This window comes from Spinacia oleracea, chromosome 4 (genome assembly GCF_020520425.1).
Source record: "Spinacia oleracea cultivar Varoflay chromosome 4, BTI_SOV_V1, whole genome shotgun sequence".
Taxonomy (NCBI): domain Eukaryota; kingdom Viridiplantae; phylum Streptophyta; class Magnoliopsida; order Caryophyllales; family Amaranthaceae; genus Spinacia; species Spinacia oleracea.
The window spans coordinates 177,907,153-177,928,172 of record NC_079490.1 but is presented as its reverse complement, the minus strand read 5'-3'; the positions used below and the strand labels follow the sequence as shown (position 1 = coordinate 177,928,172).

Here is a 21,020-nt window from a genome sequence, read left to right as displayed (position 1 = left end):
GGTTTGTGTTGTAGATCTGAATTTTAGGAGAGAGGAAAATGGAATTTGTTTGTTTGAGTTTGAGTTGAATCTTTGAAGGGGGGGATAGCAGAAAACTTGTCTGTTCAGGTGAAATAATGGGGTTTGGTGGTGGTTGTTGGTGAAGTTCATGAAAAAGGAAAGAGAAAGAGAAAGAGACAGAGAAAAGATAAAAGGAATAAAAAGAGGGAAAAAAATAATTAATGTTAACGGGGGACTTAACGGAGTTAACGGAAAATAGTCATTTTGGACATTTTGTGTATTTATACTAAACCTCAGGGGTATTTGGTGCATTCTGGAAAGTTTAAGGGGTATTTGGTGCATTAAGACAAACCTCAGGGGCATTTCATGAAAAATCCCTTATAATTAAGATGTTTACAGCGTATAAATAAAAAGATAAATTTTTTATTGATGAAATTAATGCACTATATCCTATAATATGCATTTATATATCATGCACATATATATCTCACTTATATATCTCCAATAGTACGTATACATCAAGTCAAATGATGAGCTAAACTTTTATGCATGCACAAAACTATTTATTAAGAAAATTAGAACCACTAAATATAACAAAATAATGATAAATTACTTTCATAATCACTGGATGACTGGTAACGTGACAACTAGTATGTTTATGGTGAATTATATCCGCCATCGAAACCACCTCCATAACCAGAACCATAGCCTGAACCGGAACCATATCCAGAGCCACCATCATGACCACCTCCACCACCACCGCCACCACCTCCACCACCACCACCTCCACCTATGCCACCACTCCCACTTCCATAGCCGGAGCCACTACCGCTGCCATAACCCGAGCCATAGCCAGAGCCGCCATGACCCCCTCCTCCGCCACCACCACCTCCTCTACCTCCGCCACCTCCACCACCTTGACCTCCACCTGACCCATAGCCGGATCCATATCCAGACCCAGACCCATATCCTGAGCCTGAACCCCCTCTTCCGCCCCCTGATCCTCCACCTCCACCGCCACCACTACCATACCCTTCACCACCTGAGGCCCCATATCCCGAACCATAGCCAGACCCAGAACCATATCCGGATCCTGATCCTCTGTTTCCACCTCCACCACCTCCCCCTCGACCTCCACTGTCACTTCCTCTGAGGCCCCTTGGCACCCTAACTGCAATGCATAGCTCCACTAGAAGTAGAACTACCAACATAGCTCCGATTAACTTGGCATTGGCCATTTCTTAGACTGAACTCAATAACTAAAAAGGTTCTAGTTGATCGGCCGGGGAAGCAATGAAGTAGCTAGTGTACGTACGTACTTCTCTTTTCTTGTATGTTATTATTTCAAGGATTGTGGTGTTTGAGTTTAAAGATGCATGACCACAAATGCTAGCTTGTTATGAACCAAAGATGTAGAGGTGAAAGGCTTATATATAGGGCAAGCCAAACATCATTCTAGTACATTCTAAAGATATATAGGTGGGGGTTTAATCATACAAGGACGTGTGTAATGTGTATGGGTCTCATTGTACGTAGTGGTTTTGGTGGCATTGTGTGGCGGTGGGTCATTGTTCCTTGGCAAAACTATTGTGCTCTATATTCTGTCTTCAATTCTTGCTCTTCTTTAATCATACTAACGTTTTATAAATCTATGCTTGTCAATAAAGTTTCTTCCCACTATATATTCACTTGCTTATCAAACGGAAAAGAAACGCATGCATTCACATTCTTTTTATTTTTATGTATGCATTCTAAATCTTCACCCCATCACCGGCCACTGCACTAGTACGTGGCATATCTTGAACGATCTAGCAAATTATAGAGGGACTGTAGAAGAATTAGACAATGTAATAAGGAATTATACATCAAACAATTATCGGATTTTTCATGAAATACCCCCGAATTATGGCGTAATTCACCAAATGCCCCTCGACTTTCAGAAATTCACCAAATGCCCCTCACAAATGACTTAATACCCAAAATACCCTTACTAATGACGCGCCGTTAGTCCTCCGTTAGCCTAATTTTTAAATTCACCAAATACCCCTATTTTATAACTTATTTCATATAATACCCCTATTCTGAAACTTAATTCACCAAATACACATAACTTAAAATTACCCATTTTGATGCTCAGCGGCTAGTTTTTATGTTTGAAAATTAGCCGTTGCTTATTGTTTGCTTATAAAAACCCCTTTTCTGACTATTTATTGTAGTTTTTCTATTGTTTTGTTAATTTCATATCATTTTTGTCATGAGTTTTCTTTCAAAATCATCATCCACACCCATGAATCCACATATGTAAGAGTCCCAAACAATTTCTAATATTATGGGAGGAAATTTCCATCTGAGGCTCCGATACAACACTCAGTAAGTTTCAATTATGATCCAATAAGTTCAGGCCTCATCCAGTAAAGACAATGCACTTTAGCTGAGCAAAAGGCCAAAAAACCCCATTTTCAAAGGGATCTTATGTAAGTGAAGCTGAAGTAATTCAATCTAAAGCTAACACCTTAATTTTCTTATTGTCCGAATGGTAAAGAAACTAAGAAATCAAGTTCAATAACACATATATTTTTATCACAACCTCGATTTCAACTTGGATTCATGATGTGAAAATCTTGAGTTTGGAGGCAAATCTTTGTGCCAAGATTCATGTTTTTTCACTGGTTCATGAGCTTTGGAACATACCTTAGTTTCATTTTTTTTTCTTGTTCCCTCAAATCCAAAAATAGACATTTGTCCATAAATCTGACCATGTCAATAGGACCTAGCTCAAAAGAAAAGTGGGAAAACCTTTATGCCTCGACTGTAAGGTTGAGAGAAAGTTAGGAGATTGAAGAAAGATGTTTGGAGGCAGTAGAGACAGGAGACAAAAGGGAGTTAACGTTAAATATGTGGCATGGAAGCAATAGAAGCCGAGGTAGCTGGAACATATGCGTTAGAATAAAATTAATAAGAGCTTTATTTTTAATCTGTTTGCATATGTTAAAGATATTTCCCATATTGAAAAAGGAATACCTTCCGATTGCATGGTAAATATAATTAATTGGTCACATAAAGAATAAGGTACAAAAGAAGTAGCTATTTTCTTGAAGAGTTGCGACGTTTTGAGGTGTTTTTAGGAGTGTTTTATGTTTTAGTGTTGTACCGGAGCTTCAGATTGAGTGTTGTATCAGATATTCGGATGTCAAATTTTCTCCCATGATAACAAAATTTATTTGGGACTCTTACATATGTGGACTCATTGGGTGTGGATGATGATTTTGAAAGAAAACTCATGACAAAAATGATATGAAATTAACAAAATAATAGGAAAACTACAATAAACCGTCAGAAAAAGAGTATTTATAAGCAAACAATAAGCAACGGCTAATTTTCAAACACAAAAACTAGCCGTTGAGCATCAAAATGAGTAATTTTAAGTTATTGGTATTTGGTGAATTAAGTTTCTGAATAAGGGTATTTGGTGAAATAAGTATTAAAATAGGGGTATTTGGTGAATTTGAAAATTAGGTTAACGGAGGACTAACGGCGCATCATTAGTAAGGGTATTTTGGGTATTAAGTCATTTGTGAGGGGCATTTGGTGAATTTCTGAAAGTCGAGGGGCATTTGGTGAATTACGCCAAAATTCGGGGGTATTTCATGAAAAATCCGAACAATAATACTCAAACTTCAGAGGAGGGCACAACGTACTATATTTTCACGGGTTTGGCTCACTTGGCCAAACCAAAGGTCTCTCATTGCTCGTCATAGCTAATACTCCCTCCGTCTCATAATATAGTGCATGTTTTTCATTTTGGGTGTCCCAAAATGTTGTGCCTGTTTTCCATTTTTGGTGTCCCAAAATGTGGTACAATATTTAATGTTTGTACCTAGAAAATAGTGTAGTCCTATAATTGATGTTTCTATCATGAAAATGTGGTCCCAAAATTTATTAGTTTTTGTCTTTTTGTTTAAAAAATAAAATAAATTGTGTACTTTTCTACTAAAGTACTCCGCAATAACATTAATAGTTCATCATGTTATTTTTCAAGTTTCTTAATTCCCGTTAAAACGGGTACTATATTATGGGACGGACGGAGTTACTCAACCAACACATAATACTCTCTGTCAAACGTTCCTATTTACTCCACTTTGAGTGGAGAGGGGTTGTTACTCTCTGTTCTTTTCCATGGAACCATACCTCGGCAAGTGGCTTATTTGTTGCCAAAAAAAGTTTTAAAAAAATTAATGTAGGTGGGTTGTCATATTTTACTTGGTTTTAATTTTTACGTGGTTGACTTTACCTTATTTCCTGGCACTCTTGCAAATTTGCAATGCTTTTAAACTTGGTTTTTCCTTATGTGGTTGACTTTACCGCATATGATGGCACGCTTGCTATCGAAAAATCATACCATTATGACTTGAATCATTGCATCGACACGTACAATGTCTAGAGCCGTCAAAAACTGAGCCGACCTGAAAATCCAACCTAAACTGATCGGATTCGTAATTGATCGAAATCAGAATTGTTATTAAAACAGGAAATTCGTAATCCGACCTGTACCCGACCCGATAAAACTAATAACCGGTTTTGACCTGATACTGTATGACCCAAATCCGAACCCGATACCCGGCCTGAATATGACCAAATAAGCGAATTAACCCGACCGACACTGATCCGAACCCGATTCAATACCCGACCCGATGCCAACCCAAACTGTTTGTAACTCGATGAAACTTGTTATTGACCCGATCTATGACAACTCGATAAACGATTTTACACGACATGTTAACAATTTGACCTGCCATTGACACGATCAAATAGTAACTTCAACCATAAGTTTATATTATTAATTTTATTACTTGATCCGGAAATATGGAAACTTGTTGAACATCTTAACGTTATTATTTCAATAAACAAAAAGCTAACTGCTACAAACTCGTGTTCGAGAGTGAACCCGACCCGATACTGACCCGAACTCAATTCAAAAAATAGTTATTAATTGGACTCGATCTTAACCCGTGTCATCCTGAATTTTAACCGACCAGAATATTATCCAACCGAACTTGACCCAAACCTGAGATTACCTGCTACAAACACGATTCAAACCCGACTATAAAAGTCTCGAAACCGATATTGAACCCGACCGTACATGACTCGACACGAACCCACTTGTAACCGAAATGGGAAAATACCCGGCATAACCCGATCGGAAACCAACCTGACCGAACCCGAGTGACAAAGTAACATGACCTGACCCGATCATAACCCGATATCCGAGATTATCCGACCGATCCGACACGACCCAATGACATGTTTTGACAGCTCTAACACTACCTAGTAGAATAGTAGATACACAAGACGTAGTCACGTACATATCATTGCTATGAATGAAATTTTCCAACGAATCACTGTCTTATTATCTTAACTAATCTTGTGTTATAAAGTGTAAATGAATCACACAAGTTTGAGGATGTACGTTTGAGTTTTTTCACCGTTAAGGATCTCATACGTTTTTTTTTCACCTCTAAGGACCTCGTTATCTTTTCCGGTGATAGCCGCACCCTTAACTCAAATGGTGGCCCCTAATTATCTTCAAGAAAATTGTTAGATGTGATTACAAAATTGGGAAGGAAATAGCAGGTGATGATTGGATACAAAAACAAGGCATGGGTATCAGATTACTAATTACTCCGTATTTTGGCTAAATTTTGAGCAACTTTCTTTGGTGGTATAGTGAGGGTTTTTCAGTTTTTAGAAAATTTTGAATGAAATATGCTGCATTTTCAGCTAATTAGTTATTAAAGTTCATGAATTATCATCTTGATTATGTTGTATACTATTTATTGGAAATTGTACGTATTGAATTTTTCTTTCATTAATTAGGATTTCTCTGTGTATTTTACTAAGATGAACTCATCAACTGTAAAACAAGGGAGGGTCATAGGATTTACAAATTTTAGGCCTTTCTGCCAACAAACTAGTTTCATAATTCTTTAAGATTCTTGAAATGATTCCTATGATACTCCTGTTGGACTTACAAAGGTAATTTGCTGAATGAATAAAAGTAATCTGTGTTCTGATTTTAAACGACAACTTTTGTGTAAGACCGCTTTATCGAAAAGATCACTTTTATTGCTTAACTAATTGGTTTCATTGGTTAACTAATTAGTTTTGTTGCTCAACTAATTGGTTTCATTGGTTAACTGCTTAACTAATTGGTTCAATTATTTAACTTATATGACACCGATGTGGTCTTTTGCGTAAAACCGCCTTATATAAAAGTTTGTAGATTTTAAGTATGTAGCCATCGGTGCGTCGTATGATCCTTGAAGGATTTCATCCTAATATTTAAGCGACATAATTTAAGTAGTCTCTTAATTTTCTTGGGTAAGATAAAATTAGTAAACATTTAATAATATTCACATGTTTATTTAATAATATTATTAACTTTTTTATACATCCACAGGTTTTATTAAATTAGGGGTCCACCACTTGAGTTAAGGGTGTGGTTAACTCACTGGAAAAGTTAAGGTCCTTAACGGTGAAAAAACTCAAACATGAATCCCCAAACGTGAACTTAACTCGACAACGTGTCGTGTCATGTTTGTGTTTGATGTGTGTAAAATGTAGGATTAATAGTATGGCAAATCGATCAGAAAATATCATGTCCAAGTTGATTTCTTGTCCTTTCAACTCGATTTTGTGTTTTCTCTCCTTAATTTAGTGTTAGAGACCGTCTATTCTTGTTTAAATCTCTATAATAAAAGTGGTTGGTTACGTTGAGAGAGAATTAAAACAGATGTTTTTGCCTTAAGAGTAGTTTGATGTTGCTTACTTTTGAGACTGTGTTGTTTTTAAAAGAGATGTTTTTGCATTAGTTTGATGACATTGTTCATGACCTTAGAAGTTAGAATTACTAATTAAACTGCCTATTATTTTCCATGGATACGAATTTTGCTTGTTCATAAAATGATGTTTGTTTGCATTCTGTACACAATTGCAGAAAATCAAGTGAGTAGATTTGCACCTCAAGATCAAATGTGGCCTAATGTTCAATAAGACAAGTCTTAACACATTGAAAAGTGAACTGTCCGTAAAGAAAGATAACGAGGCTCAAACAAATGTTATAAGCAGCACAGGCTGATGCAATAAATAGCAGTTAGAAAAAAATTTAGAACCCAAAATTTATGAACAGAAACATGCAAATTATATTTCTCTCTTGCTGTTCAATCTATTATTCAAACAATCAATCTAATACACATTTCATGAAGAATTTCCCTGTCTTAAGAATACTATGATGCATACAATTGATACACAAACTGACAATATTCGGACTTTAGACTAGGAAAAGAGAAGAATATGGCAGTCATAACCAGAAGGAGAAGATATAACACTATTGATACAAGAACCTAAATCTTCTGTCCCGATTTGGTATTACATTACATGCAACTGCTGCTTGTTTGAAGTAAATTAGCAGTAGAACTTTACAGCTTCGCCATGATCTTCCGGGGTAAAGAATGAGCTAGATATCAAACTGAAATCTCATAACCTACAATTCGCAGCTGTCATAAAGGAGGAGAAATGGGATGATTTAAAAATTTGGATTAGTTGAGAAAAATAAAACTACGAAAAAAACCATGGAAATTTTCTGTTTGGAAGAAAATATTTTTGAACATATTTTTATTTTCTATAAAGGGAAAATATATGTTCAAACTGTTACACTCTTCATTACTCTGTATTTATTGTGAAGTAATCCGTATGTTTGGTTCCCTGTTAGGAATACTAGAGGAAGGGGAGAGGGTTAGGGACCTAGGGAAGATATTAAAGCATGTACTGAAAATACGACATTCCTTCTTCAAATTAAAGGAAAATACTTCCCTCCATTGGGAAAACCATATTCAGCCTAACAAAAGTCATATCTTGGAAATCAAACACAACCTAGAAGAAGCTACCAGCATATTTATCGGAGGAGATCAAGAGAACATGCAGTTTAGAATTCAGAACCACAAATGTACAGCTCACAGTCCAATATTCCCAGTGGCTTTTATTCTCAGTTTTATGCTTCATCTCACAGCACCAGGTTGATACAAAGAAAATGGAACAACATAGACAACCTCTGATATTCTTTTTTGAAACAAACAATATAGAAGGCACAAGGATATAAAAAAAACAGAATACTCACTGCAGTAAATAAATTGGTTCACATCAAGAGTCACTCTGCCTTGCTTATTTGTATCAAAGGAGTTGAAAAGATTCCTATTTCGAAAATGAAAAAGCAGTCAAAGCCAAATGTCAATACAAAGACAGCTACAAGTTAAAAGCCAAGGTGGTCAACCCAGCTGAATCAGAAGGACTTGCATGCAGAATCACTTACCGAGCAGATTGTAGAAATACACACAAAGATATAAAAGCATCTAACCGGAACTTCCCATTCTTCTTTTGATCAAAGCTCTGAGAAAGTTGGAAGAAAAACATAATGTCAAGAAATAAATTAAGTTTACATGAAATCTGAATGAGACACTGCTCGGGCGACTATGCAAATCTCTATGAACCTGGGATTAAAAATGAGTTTTTTTTTTGTTTTCTTTGGTGCTACTCAGTGGCGGATCTAGGGGGTACAAGGAGTACAGATGTACCCCCATTCCCTAGAATCCACAACAGAAAATAGAAGAAGAAAAAATAAAAATCTGACAATAAACAACATAAGCTATATATATAGTTGCAAAATAGAACCATGTATTGACAGTTGACTCAGTGGTAGCGGAAGCTATGAAACAGGCTTATTTGTTGTGAAGGTGGTTCAAGGTTCGATTCCCACTATCGGCATTATTTTTTTCTATTTGCGGTTTCTCTATTCTTGCTCCAAGGCTCGCGTTCCCTACTTCCCTGTGTATATATATATTTTTTTTTTGAGACAAGTTTCACTTTTATGAAAAAAATTCCTACTTATGTGTATGGAATATAATATTCTAGTACATTGTACGAAGTATATATTTATTTCGTAACCTATAGTAGAAAATGTTTAATAACTAAATGAAAAAGTTGTTTATAAAAGGTATAATCGTTAATTCAAAAAGCGTTTAACCTAACAATTTGGGAAATTTATCCAAAAATTGGATCAGTAACACAATAAACGGTTGTAGATTAACAATTCATTTTTACAACTCTAAACATCTAGTCAAAATATATAAATCAATGTTGAAAAGTAAGTACATCAATGATAAAAACTGATGGAGAGAATTACGATTCATATACTTTCCCCCCAAAAGTTTCTTAGGTTTTTTCTTGTTCAGAAAAAAAAATTAATTCTGTACCCCCATTACTAAATTCCTGGATCCGCCACTGGCGCTACTTCTAGTTCCAGCCATCCAGGGAAGGTACTACTTTTGCATGAAAATCTACAGTACCTTAGAGTCTATAGGCCAGTGAATTTTGAGGAGTGCTAGTTAAGGAAGCCTAAGGGAACCTAGTGAAGTACACATCATTTGTATTTGAATCTACTGAGAAATCAGTCATCTTAAAGGCATGGTTTGACTAAAAGGATAAACTAGCTTTTATGAGGAAGCTATGCAAGCTTTCAAGCTAGCTTGTAAAGAGATTATAAGTTAGCTTACTTTTTGAGCTGCATACACAAATATTTTCCATTCATATTTAGAAATTAGTCTGAAACAACTCTGAACATTAATGAAGTGAATACGTTTGCCCAAAAAAAAAAAAAGGAAAAGTAGAAGGAAACATGATATAGATCCTTGTCTCCCATATCAACAACTAGATGAAATAGAAACATTACCTCACATGCTGTGTAAAAGGCAGGTGAATCAAGTGAGAATCCAAGCTTCATTAGTGCCTGAAAAGAATTCAAGCATTAACTGTACAAAGTTACCAAACTTATTCCTCTGTTTAGGACCGAAAAACATTTGAAATGATAGGAAGGCTACCTCATTAACCTGATCATGGAGAAGAAATCCACGGTCCCTGTAATAAATTTTCATCAGAAGGTTGCTCAGAAAAATGTTACACAAGGTCTTGAGATCTTATTTATACGCGTATTAAGGTAAGGAGAGAATAGACGACTGCAGTATGATACCCAAAAAAAAAAAAAAAATTACTACAGGAAGCAATGAACATAGCAGCATAACATCCAAGTTTTTCCACATATTAATCTAGTTCTTCACACAACTGGTTCACTAATTATCCCAACAGACATGACAAAGGAACAAAATGGGAACAAAATTCTACAAAAAGTTAACAAGAGCAGTAATATCCAAGCTACAGTCTCATGCTGAAATCACAAAGAGGTTCTAGCCTAAATGAAAACAGACACTTCTTAGGTGAATAGTTGAAATCAACGACAAGACAGGACACCAGTTAACAAGAGCTACAAGTCCTTGTAGGACCCATATTTAATGTTGAGAAAAAATGATGACGTAGGAAGGCCTGACAAAGCATGAGAAAAAAAATTATGAAGCTTGCAATGGTTATAAAATATCAGTTAAATTGGAAAGCCAAAAACGCCGTGGAAGGATTCAAGTCACATAAAAGTCAAACATCCAGTCAAATTAAAACAAGGGAATGCTAACTTATCTCTCTCATTCTAATCCTAGTTTCTTTAGTGACAAAAGGAGAACAGGGTATTAGTGAGCGCAAAGACCAAGCTAGCCATTCTATAGCGAGCCATTTGAAAAAAAAATACTTATAATGAAAAAAACCCTTGCCTGTTCCTTTATGCTACCAACAAACACTCCAAAACACTTGCCTGTTATATGTATGTCTCGAATCTTCTTGAAGGATGTTTTGGGAATGTAGTGTGAAGACTGGTGATCAAAGGGAGCCATGAGGGAGTGTTAGAGAAGTTAGAAAAGGTCAATACGGGAAGAAATGAAGTTAAAGTAAATGTTATGAATGAAAGATCCTTTTGGGCTTGAATATTGATTTGTATGACAATTTGATGTTGAAATAATGAGAAGAAAATAAATGAAGAAATTAAAACATACACAAAGATTTAAGGTGGTTCACTCTTAAATGAGTTACAACCACCATGGGGGAGGGTTTGGATTACTCGTTAACGGAGAAAGGATTATAAAGAGGAATTCTCAAAGGTGAAGAAGAGAGTATTTTTGGTGTGCTTAGATCTAGGGTTTCAACACTCTTGTGTTTCACTCACACTTCTCTCTCTTAATTCTGAAAAACTCATTACATTTGGTATTTATAGTGTTATTCATCAAAACAATCTGAGGGACAAGAAGGCCACGTCGAAGAGAGTGTTTTTCTTAGATTTAGGGTTTAAACACTCTTGTGTTTCACTCACACTTCTCTCTCTTAATTCTGAAAAATTCATTACATTTGGTATTTAAGGGACAAAACAATCTAAGGGACAAGAAAATGCCACGTCGATTGAAGCTGCGGAGAAGAAAAACAGCCCACCAACAGGGTTCGGTCGAACCTATAACAGGTTTGGACGAACCTCCAAAATCTCCTAGCTACTGACTCTTTTCTTGTTCGGTCGAACCGTTAAAGGGTTTGGGCGAACTTCCAGCAGGTTTGGTCGAACTTCAAATAGGTTCGGCCGAACCTCTCCTGCTTCGGGACAACTTCTCGTAAAATAGTCATAACTCCCTCGTTTCTCATCCAAAATGAGCTTAGGACCATGAGTTGGAAAGCCATTGAACCAAGTTTTCACCTCCAACTTGAATCAATCAATTTAATGAGTAGATCATGAGATATGTCCATTTGAAGTCATTCTTTCGACTCCTTCCACTATAATAAATTAATAACCCAAACATCCTTCAAGGAGAATTCGAGGCACACATAACAGTAAATATAAGAACTTGCTTGCCCAAGTGGAGTTGTGCTTTCCCAAGCACACTCAAGGGAAAAAGTTCTGCCAGCGTGTGCTCTCCCGAACACTTGTCATTTTCTTCCGTTTTTCTCTTTTAACATGGATTGATCTCATCCATTGATTCTTATTTGAATCTAGCACTATAAATAACCACTTGTAGCATGTTCTTTTTTATTGCACTAGAGAGAACCACATGTGAGATAAAACCTAGATCTAAAGCACACCAAACACTCATCTTCTCAACTTTGAGAATTCCTCTTGTATTTTTTTCTCCATTGAAAAGTAATACAATCTCCAAATATATAGCTCAGAAGAGTGAACCACCTTAAATCTTTGTGTGTTTAAATTATTTTTCATTTATTGCAACTTATATTGTTTACACAAATCAAAATCAAAGCCCAAAAAGCTCCTCCATGGCTCCATTTATTCTTACAGTATGAAACCCTTGGAAAACATATACTCAGCATGAAACCCAAGGCTTAACAGTTAACACCTAGAGACAAATCAGTTTTCTACTCTTATTCTTACAGTATGAAACCCTTGGAAAACATATGCTCAGCTACTCTGAGATAAAAGACCACCGAGTTATAAACTAACTTCGACTCTAGCAGTCTTGCCAATCAGAATATACTTTGAGCAATGATTCTATCAAAATACAATCTTAGACGATAACAATGTAAGAATTCAACTACCTTTCTAAATCGGAGAAAGCCTGTTGAACCTGCAGAGATTACATTAAAGCAAGAATAAAACAAATTAATTCCCAAAACAGAAGGCGAAAAACAAACATCATGAGTCATAAGACTTGTAAATCATATCACAATCCAAAAAACAAAAATGTGCTTTTTACTGCATGTCTTTGGGGTACAGGATTATTTCTGCACCCAAGTGAATACATAACTAATGTTTTGACATGTTGTTTGTATATTTGTTTTACTGGTAAGGCGAAGTGCTCAACCAGACGGGAACCCGGCCCGGTGCTTATAGTACCTGTATGGCTGTATTTGAGATCAACCAATACAGAATCATACGCTTGAAGTTGGAAGTGGAAAGCTAAATACTGACCTTTAAGAGAAATTGGTTAAGGGCAACAAATTCTGCAATTAGATAAAATTAATCATATCAGACAAAATGTAACCCTTCCTGATTATCATCAAACTATATTAAATTCTGCAAGTTTATGAATTTAATATTTGTTTATACTAAAGAACTATTATTACCTTCAAAGCTCATAGTTCCATTCTTATCAAAATCATACATCCTGCAAAAAAATTCCCAGAAAATTTAACAGGGTCTAATTCAAGTAATCAAAATTAAGTTAAATTTCCAGGGATAAAAAATAATCAGGACCTGATCATCTGCTGAACAACAGAAAGTGGGAGATCGAGATTTCCAACAGAAAGTGCATTCTAAATGATTAATCAAAGGTACAAAAAAGAAATTGATCACAAATTTGACATTGGAAAAAATGAAAATTTGAAGGTCGAAAATAAATTCACAAAAATGGAAGAACCTTGAGCAGTGGTGCTGTAATGTTTCCGGTTCGAGACGAGTCAACTCGGTCGAACCACTCTCGGAGAATCGCCAAGTCCATGACCCCAAAATTTCCCAAGCTGAAGTTCAAAGGACAGCTAGCGCGTTGGTTATAAGTTGTGCAAATTCTTCGACAAAAATAAGGCACAGAAAGGAACAAGAAGAAGAAGGGTGAAAAAGCAAAATGCGAGCAATTGCTAGTCAATCTTCAAACGGCGAAATATGGAGCGATTTCCGTCAATAATGCACAAAGATAAGTTAATTCCCAAAATACGTTACTTTTTTTGTTAATTCCCACCATACCGTCCACGTCAGCATAGTGAACCGGTCTTTTTTTTTTTAAATAAGCAGCGCAAAACCGCTATCTGAGATAGCGGTTTATGGGGGTTAACCGCTATCTGAGATAGCGGTTCCTGTTTAATGAACCGCCATCTCAGATAGCGGTTCCTGTTTAATGAACCGCCATCTCAGATAGCGGTTTACCACTTATCACTTACCTCCAGGAAGCAAATTCAAAAAATCAAAAGCACAAAAAAAACCCCGCTTTGTTCTGCGTCTCTCTCTCTGTCTCCGTCGTCCTGCGGTTAACCCGCCGTCGTCCCTGTTTCTCTCTCCACCGGCCGGCTCGCCGTTAGCCGACCTCATTCCTCGCCCTACCTCCGGCCGTCGCGTCGAGCCTCCTCACCCACAACGGATTCTCGAGTCTCTTTCTCACCCTTCTCCATCGTTCCTCCGTTTCGAAATTGTTCCTCAGCCCTTGCCGGCTGTCGGACCTCTTCCTCACCACCACTAGCCGTCGAGCCTCCTCATCAGCCACCAAAGCCGTCGAGCTTCTTTCTCACCCACCACCGGTCGTCGGTGGTTCGAAATCAGGTAAGCCCTAATTTTTTTTTGAATTAATATATTTGAAGCTAATTATTAATTCAGTAATAATCGTTGCTATGTTTAGGTTTGTTTGATGATGTTATTAGGAAGATCATGCTTATGTTTGATTGATGAGTTTATGATATGATTACCCTGAATTAATTGTAATTTTTTTTATTGTTAACGTATATCTAACCGCTATTTGAGATAGCGATGTTATGAATTATATTATTTTAAAGTGATTATGCTGTGATTTTTATTTTTTTGAATTATTTCTGATCTTTGATTCGTTTTAAGCTCTTGAGTTTTTCAATTTGGAATTTTAGTCTTCAATTTTTCAAGTTCAATTGAATTGAAATCAGATTATGATGGCCCAAATTAGGGATTTCATATTATTAATCATATTATTTTTTGTTTAGAATATGGAGTTGCCAGACTATCCTATTTATTGTCATTGGGGAGGGGAAATTTTGCAAAGTAGCGGTGATGTTACATATAAAGGAGGAGAGCGAAAATTTGGGTTTGTCAATTGTCAAATGAGTTATGATGAGGTTTTGAGTAAGGTTTATGATCTTATGAGATGTGACTCGAGATATGTGGAGTTGAAGCTACTAATGAGGTATCCAATGATGTCCGGTTCATATGAAGCCATTCCGTTGGATGATGACAATTCTTTAAAAGCAATGTTGATTGCTATGTCTCAAACACAATCAACCACAATGCAATTGTTCATCGAGCAACTTCCAAAGCAACCTGAAACTCAATCCCACTTGGAATCCTTTCATGAAATGGATTCATGGGCGAGTCCATTTCCCTACTTGCCCTTGACAAATCAAAGTGGGTTAACGGGTTCATTCACAAGAATGCTTACGGATGAACAATATGCTAGTGAACACATTTTAGAGCTCACTTCTCCAACTCAAACACCACATGTAGAAGCTACAAATGGTGATCCATCTATGATACTTTTCGATTCTCTAGATCAAATATGTGTTGATTTTTTTGGAGATGAAGAGGTTGGGGTGGATAGTGATGTTGATGAAGATGAAGATACACAAGATGCTAATGACAAAGCTATAAGAGAAAGCGCTCCATCTCAAATTTTCAACAATGTTGCAGAGTTGGATCCGATTTTGCTTGATTCTTGGAGGACTTGGTCCAACAACCACTCTTTCGATGGTGAATTTGCTATTGGGCAAGAGTTTGATTCTTCGGCGCAATTGAAAGACATAGTCAAAGGTTATTCCATAGCTAAAAATCATTCATTTAAGGTGTTGGAGAGTGAGCCCACAAAATACGTAGTTGAGTGTAAAAGAAAGAGTTCATGCAAATGCTCATGGAGGTTACGTGCAATCAAGGATCCTTGTCTTGCTTCATTCAGAATTGTGAGGTATAATGGCCCCCATGCAAGTAATTGTTTGGGTGACATAAACTCAATCGATCATCCTCTTCTCTCCTCTGATTTTGTATGCAATGAGATAAAAGATCTTATTCGTGCCGATCCTTCTTTGAAAATCCGTGTTATTGTGCAAGCGGTGAAAGTTAAGTTTAAGTATACCATCACTTACAAGAGAGCTTGGTCAGCGAAACAAAAGGCTATTGCAAGCATTTTTGGTGATTGGGAGCAATCTTACGAAGAGTTGCCTAGGTACATGCAAGCATTGAAAGAATCTAATCCAGGAACCGTCGTGGAATGGTGTACCTTGGCTTCTAATGAAGATCCTTCTGTTCACATTTTTTTTAGAGTGTTTTGGGCATTCAAGCCTTCCATCGATGGTTTTAAGCACTGTCGACCCCTAATCACCATAGATGGAACTGGGGTGTGGTCAGCTTTAGTCGAGGAGTTGTTAGGGATACGACCAGAGCCTGGTGATGATGGAAAACCTGTTCTCCAGGGTTCATCATTGAGGATGACTTGGTTGAGGCGACACTTCAGTCAGGGCCCCCCTGATGACGCTGCTGATATTGTTTATGAGAGGTTTAGCCGAGCATATATTCTTGCACTTATGGGGTCCATTTTGTTTGCTGATAAGAGCGGTGATGCCGTGCAGCTCGTCTACTTGCCATTGATACGCGACTTGCGTAGAGCTGGGACATACAGCTGGGGGAGTGCGACCCTTGCTTATTTGTATCGACAGATGTGTCGAGCCGCTCGTAGACGATCCCGTGACATTGGTGGTCCACTTATACTTCTGCAGTTATGGTCATGGGAGCATATTCACATTGGTCGTCCGAGGATTTCGAGAGTTCGCGATGCTCCACCTCCTGACCCAGAGCATCCTATTGAGGTCGACGATCCATCTATTCTTGGTACTCAGCATCAGCGTGGAGTGGACCCCTTAGCATGCAGGTAACTTATTTGTTTAACTACTCATTACTACTTCGATAAATCAAGTAATTTGTTAACACTTTACTTTACTAACACTTTACTTTACTTGTTTTGTTAGTTGGCTTAGGGTTCACTTTTCATGTGGCCATACAGCTAGTGGACTCTCTTTCTTTAGGGATGCACTTGACCATCAAAAGGAGACACAGGTATTTAATATCTCACCTTACTAATTACTCAAATGCTTCTTTTGTTTCAAGTTAGGTCAACTTTGGTCAATTTTTGTCAATGTAGGTGCATTAAAGTCAACTAGTTCAACTTTGGTCTAAATTGTCAATTTAAGTCAACTTTGGTCTAAATTGTCAATTTAAGTCAACTTTGGTCTAAATTGTGATTAATTCAAGTTAAAAGCATAAAATGACCTAAATTCAACTAAAATAGCATAAATTGACCTAAATTCAACTAAAATAGCCTAAATTCAATTAGTTAGGTCAACTTTGGTCAATTTAAGTCAACTTTGGTAAACTTTGGTCTAAATTGTGATTAATTCAACTAAAAAACCATAAAATGACCTAAATTCAACTAATATAGCATAAATTGACCTAAATTCAACTAAAATTGCCTAAATTCAACTAGTTAGGTCAACTTCGGTCAATTTAAGTCAACATTGGTCAACTTTGGTCTAAATTGTGGTTAATTCAACTAGTTAGGTCAACTTAGGTCAACTTAGGTCAATTAAGTCAACGAACGTCAATTTGAGCTCCCTCGATTCTACTTAGATAAAGTTATGTTAATTTAGGTTAATTTAGGTAAATTTGTGTTATTTTTGTCTTAAATAGCCTACATTCACCAAAAATTGTCTAAAAATTCCCTTAATTCACCAAAAATTGCCTAAAAAGGCTAAAATCGCATAAAATAGCTTCAATTCACCTTAATTAGCCTAAATCCACCAAACATAGCATAAAAAGGCCTAAACTAGCTTAAATTCACCTAACATAGTCTAGAATAGCTTGGATTCACCTAAAATAGGCTAAAATAGCTTAAATTCACCTAAAATGGCATATAATAGCTTAAATTCACCAAAGATTGCCTAAAAAGGCTTAAGTTCGCCTAAAATGGCCTAAAATCGCCTTAAATAGCTTCAATTCACCTTAATTAGCCTAAATCCACCAAAAATAGCCTAAATACACCTAAACACGCTTAAGTTCACCTAACATAGTCTATAATAGCTTAAAATCACACCTAAAGGCTTAAATTCACCTAGAATTGTCCAAAATAGCCTAAAATTGCTTAATTTCACCTAAAATTGCCTAAATACTCACTTTTTACTTATTGTAGATGACTTGGCAGCCATATTCAGAGACGGTACTTGGTTTACTACCCGAGATTTGTAGATGTGATAGAGATATATGGCGCTCAGTTGTACCGTTGATTTGCTTTGACATTGTTGAGTACCACTACCCAAATCGAGTGATGCGTCAGTTTGGATTGGAACAGTCAGTTCCCGTTGCGTGTGACACGAGTGTTGATCTTCATAATGTGGATCGACGGCATAAAAACAAGAAGTTTGAAGAGATGCATCGCAAATATGTGGAGGAGTGGCGTGATCGTGAGAGTCAGATTGTTCAAGGCACTCCTTTTGCCGGTCATCGTGAGAGGATGAAGGAGTATATGGATTGGTATTGTAGCATCACGAGACTCCTCATTACTCCTGTTACACGATCACCCCCCACCACTCATTATCAGCCGTCTTCCTCTGATATTATTTTGGTAAATTAATCCTTGTTCCATTTTCATGTATAATGTTTATATTCATAACTAATGTTGAATTCTAATTATTGTTTCACATTCTTTTTTGTAGTCACATGCATTGGCTGATCTTGCCTCAAGATGCACTCGAGCTGTGGATTCTGCGTTGGAGTTACCTCCCAGTTTGGCCCTTCCTCTCACTCTTGATACGTTACGCAATTTGAGTTCCTCTTGCATTGAGACCTTATCAAGAGTGGGGCAAGAACATATCCTCCAACAATATGATTTAGCCTCGTCTCAGTGTACACCCGACACCTCCACCTCACATGTTTCTCGAGGGCGTGGTTTTCGACCACCACGTGCACGTCCTCCACCACTTACTCCTCCTCTACGCCCTCTAGCACTTACTTCTCCACACCCTCCACCACCACCTTCTCCACGCCCTCCACCACCACCTTCTCCACGCCCTCCACCTCTTACTCCTCCTGCATCTCCGCCAGCATCACAAGTTATTTCATCTCCTCCTTTGCAGCTTCTCACTTACCGGCGACAAAAGGGTTGCTCTCCTAGTCAACGTCCCGAGCCAATTGCCGAGGAGGATGAGTCCTCATTTTCATCGTCCGAGCATTCAAAGAAACAACGTAGAACTTAGATTTGAGCTACATTAGAAATTTTGTGTAATCTTTTGTTCTTTTTGCTAGTATTGGAACTTTTAGAACTTTTAGAAACTCATGTGTCATTATTGGAACGATTGAACTTTTGGAAATTTTTTGTTTGCACTCTTCTATTTTGTTGCATAAGTGTTATGGTTTGGTTGGTTGGTATGATTTGTGGAGGTTATTGGAGTTGGATTACAAACGTTGGAGTTGGATTATAGACGTTGTTGGAGATCTTGGATTTGTTTACAGGTTGTTGGAGTTGGACTATTTGGCAGAAGATCTCAGCCCATTTTCTGGCTGAACACTGGAAACTGCAAGTTTGGAGCAGGGGGCATTATGAACCGCTATCTGAGATAGCGGTTTGGTTTTGAACTAAACCGCTATCTCAGAATGCGGCTAAGTAGTATAAACCGCATTCTGAGATAGCGGTTTAGTTCTAAATCAAACCGCTATCTCAGATAGCGGTTTAGTGTTGAACCGGAAAAAAAAAAAATAGTTTTCTCTCTCCCTTGCTGACGTGGACGGTATGGTGGGAATTAACAAAAAAAGTAACGTATTTTGGGAATTAACTTATCTTTGTGCAATATTGACGGAAATCGCTCCGAAATATGTTAATTAAAGAGCATTATTCTACGGAGTAAATAATTTGAGAAAATACACAATTCAAATACATTAGAGCATCTCTAATGCCAAGCTAATTGTTATACCACCTAAGATTTTAAGTTAATTAACTTTTTAGCTAGTTTATATTCCAAATTCCAATGATGACCTAATTTACTACTCCGTAAATAACTTGATATTTAAATGGCCCACTCATAATTAACCATTTTATTTTATTATTACTTAAGTTCCTATTGAACCACTTTTTTCAAAGTAAATTAGCTTGTACAAGCTAATTTATTAAAATCATTTCAATGGTTAAGCTGGTAGATTGAAACTTTTGCAAATTGCAAGCAAGTCCATTTGGAAATGCTTTTGTACATGCGAGTATTAAATATTGCCGTCACTAAATATTTTCTTTTTCTTAAAATAAATCGGTCGACTATATATGGAATTATTTTATATTGTATATTAGTTCTTCCGTTTTATAATACATGTATCATTTGACTTTCTACAAATTTGTGTACTGGCTTTGATCATCAATATTTTAATTACATATTGATAAAAGTTGGCAAATTTGCCAAAAAGGACCTTTTATAACACAAATTTTGCGAGAAAGGACCTTATATAATTTTTTTTGTGAAAACACACCTTAAAGTAATTTTTTTTGCGAGAAAGGACCTAAGGGAAGTTTCCGGCATTGACTGAGCTTTTCCGGCCATTGACTTGCACGTGAGCAGCACGCGTGGCTTACGTTGGCTAAAGACACTGATTTTCCCGAGTCTTGAATTTTCAAACTTGATTTTATTTCGATTTTTTTGTCAACTTTAGGTTTTAAAGCTTAGAATTCTGGAGGAAAATAGGGTGTAATTAGCAAAATAAAGCCACACTTGCTTCTCACGTGCAAGTCAATGGCCGGAAAAGCTCAGTCAATGCCGGAAATTTACTTTTGGTTGTCTTTCGCAAAAAAATTTACATTAAGGTGTGATTTCACCAAAAAAAAAATTATATAAGGTCCTTTCTCGAAAAATATTTACATTAAGGTGTGATTTCACAAAAAAAATTATATAAGGTCCTTTCTCGCAAAATTTGGGTTATAAAAGGTCATTTTTAACAAATTTGCCATAAAAGTTATACTCCTTATTAGATGGAGTATTTAGAAAATATGTGAAGTATTAAGATCAACCTAACAACAATTAAAAATACAAAAATTTATCTTGTTTCTTTATATATTACAAGTAGTAATGAATGTGGACAAAGTTAATAAATAAATAGTGTAAAAAGTTCAAAATGATGCAAAACGGAGGAAAGAGTACGTAACTTCCTCAATACAGAATTGGGAATTGTATGTAAGTTTGATATTTATGATAATGTCCCTTGACCAACATATTTTGTCAATCAAGGCGCAAATATGATGGTGCAGGGGTGTGCACAGTGCTCTTGGTGCACTGGTGTCCAA

The 21,020-nt window shown here is 36.7% G+C and overlaps 3 protein-coding genes across 4 annotated transcripts; 1 reads left to right on the top strand and 2 right to left on the bottom strand.

Annotated features, from left to right (window-relative positions):
• Positions 1-656: 656 nt before the first annotated feature.
• Positions 657-1,238, bottom strand: LOC130472211 (glycine-rich cell wall structural protein 2-like). The gene is made up of 2 exons (XM_056842712.1): positions 770-1,238; positions 657-709 (listed from the first exon to the last, which is right to left on the bottom strand). Exons 1-2 carry the CDS (start codon positions 1,236-1,238, stop codon positions 657-659), a joined length of 522 nt encoding a protein of 173 aa, XP_056698690.1.
• Positions 1,239-7,175: 5,937 nt separating this feature from the next.
• Positions 7,176-13,571, bottom strand: LOC110805956 (uncharacterized). 2 transcript variants are annotated; one of them, XM_022011588.2, is made up of 10 exons: positions 13,344-13,568; positions 13,181-13,239; positions 13,051-13,091; positions 12,896-12,927; positions 12,523-12,551; positions 9,930-9,966; positions 9,782-9,838; positions 8,366-8,442; positions 8,174-8,247; positions 7,176-7,553 (listed from the first exon to the last, which is right to left on the bottom strand). In XM_022011588.2, exons 1-10 carry the CDS (start codon positions 13,422-13,424, stop codon positions 7,534-7,536), a joined length of 507 nt encoding a protein of 168 aa, XP_021867280.1. In that variant the 5' UTR covers positions 13,425-13,568; the 3' UTR covers positions 7,176-7,533. The 2 variants fall into 2 exon arrangements, with proteins under 2 accessions (XP_021867280.1, XP_056699043.1); XM_056843065.1 differs by lacking the exon at positions 8,174-8,247 and having other exon boundaries at positions 13,344-13,571.
• A 1,078-nt stretch (positions 13,572-14,649) lies between these two features.
• On the top strand, positions 14,650-19,087 carry LOC110805960 (uncharacterized). Its single transcript, XM_022011591.2, has 4 exons — positions 14,650-16,577; positions 16,675-16,762; positions 17,892-18,323; positions 18,415-19,087. Exons 1-4 carry the CDS (start codon positions 14,650-14,652, stop codon positions 18,952-18,954), a joined length of 2,988 nt encoding a protein of 995 aa, XP_021867283.1. The 3' UTR covers positions 18,955-19,087.
• The last annotated feature ends 1,933 nt before the right edge of the window (positions 19,088-21,020 follow it).

Bases quoted from the DNA above. Each gene is read 5' to 3' on its own strand.
- LOC130472211 (XM_056842712.1), bottom strand. From the start codon at position 1,238: ATGGCCAATGCCAAGTTAATCGGAGCTATGTTGGTAGTTCTACTTCTA. The intron at 710-769 runs GTGGTGGCGGTG...GTTCCGGTTCAG, and splicing joins TGGAGGTGGTGGTGGTGGAG to GCTATGGTTCTGGTTATGGA.
- LOC110805956 (XM_022011588.2), bottom strand. From the start codon at position 13,424: ATGGACTTGGCGATTCTCCGAGAGTGGTTCGACCGAGTTGACTCGTCT. The intron at 8,443-9,781 runs GTAATGTTTCTA...CAACTTTCTCAG, and splicing joins CCTTTTACACAGCATGTGAG to AGCTTTGATCAAAAGAAGAA. The intron at 7,554-8,173 runs GTGAGTATTCTG...CCTTTATGACAG, and splicing joins GAACCAATTTATTTACTGCA to CTGCGAATTGTAGGTTATGA.
- LOC110805960 (XM_022011591.2), top strand. From the start codon at position 14,650: ATGGAGTTGCCAGACTATCCTATTTATTGTCATTGGGGAGGGGAAATT. The intron at 16,578-16,674 runs GTAACTTATTTG...TTGTTTTGTTAG, and splicing joins GTGGACCCCTTAGCATGCAG to TTGGCTTAGGGTTCACTTTT. The intron at 18,324-18,414 runs GTAAATTAATCC...TCTTTTTTGTAG, and splicing joins CTTCCTCTGATATTATTTTG to TCACATGCATTGGCTGATCT.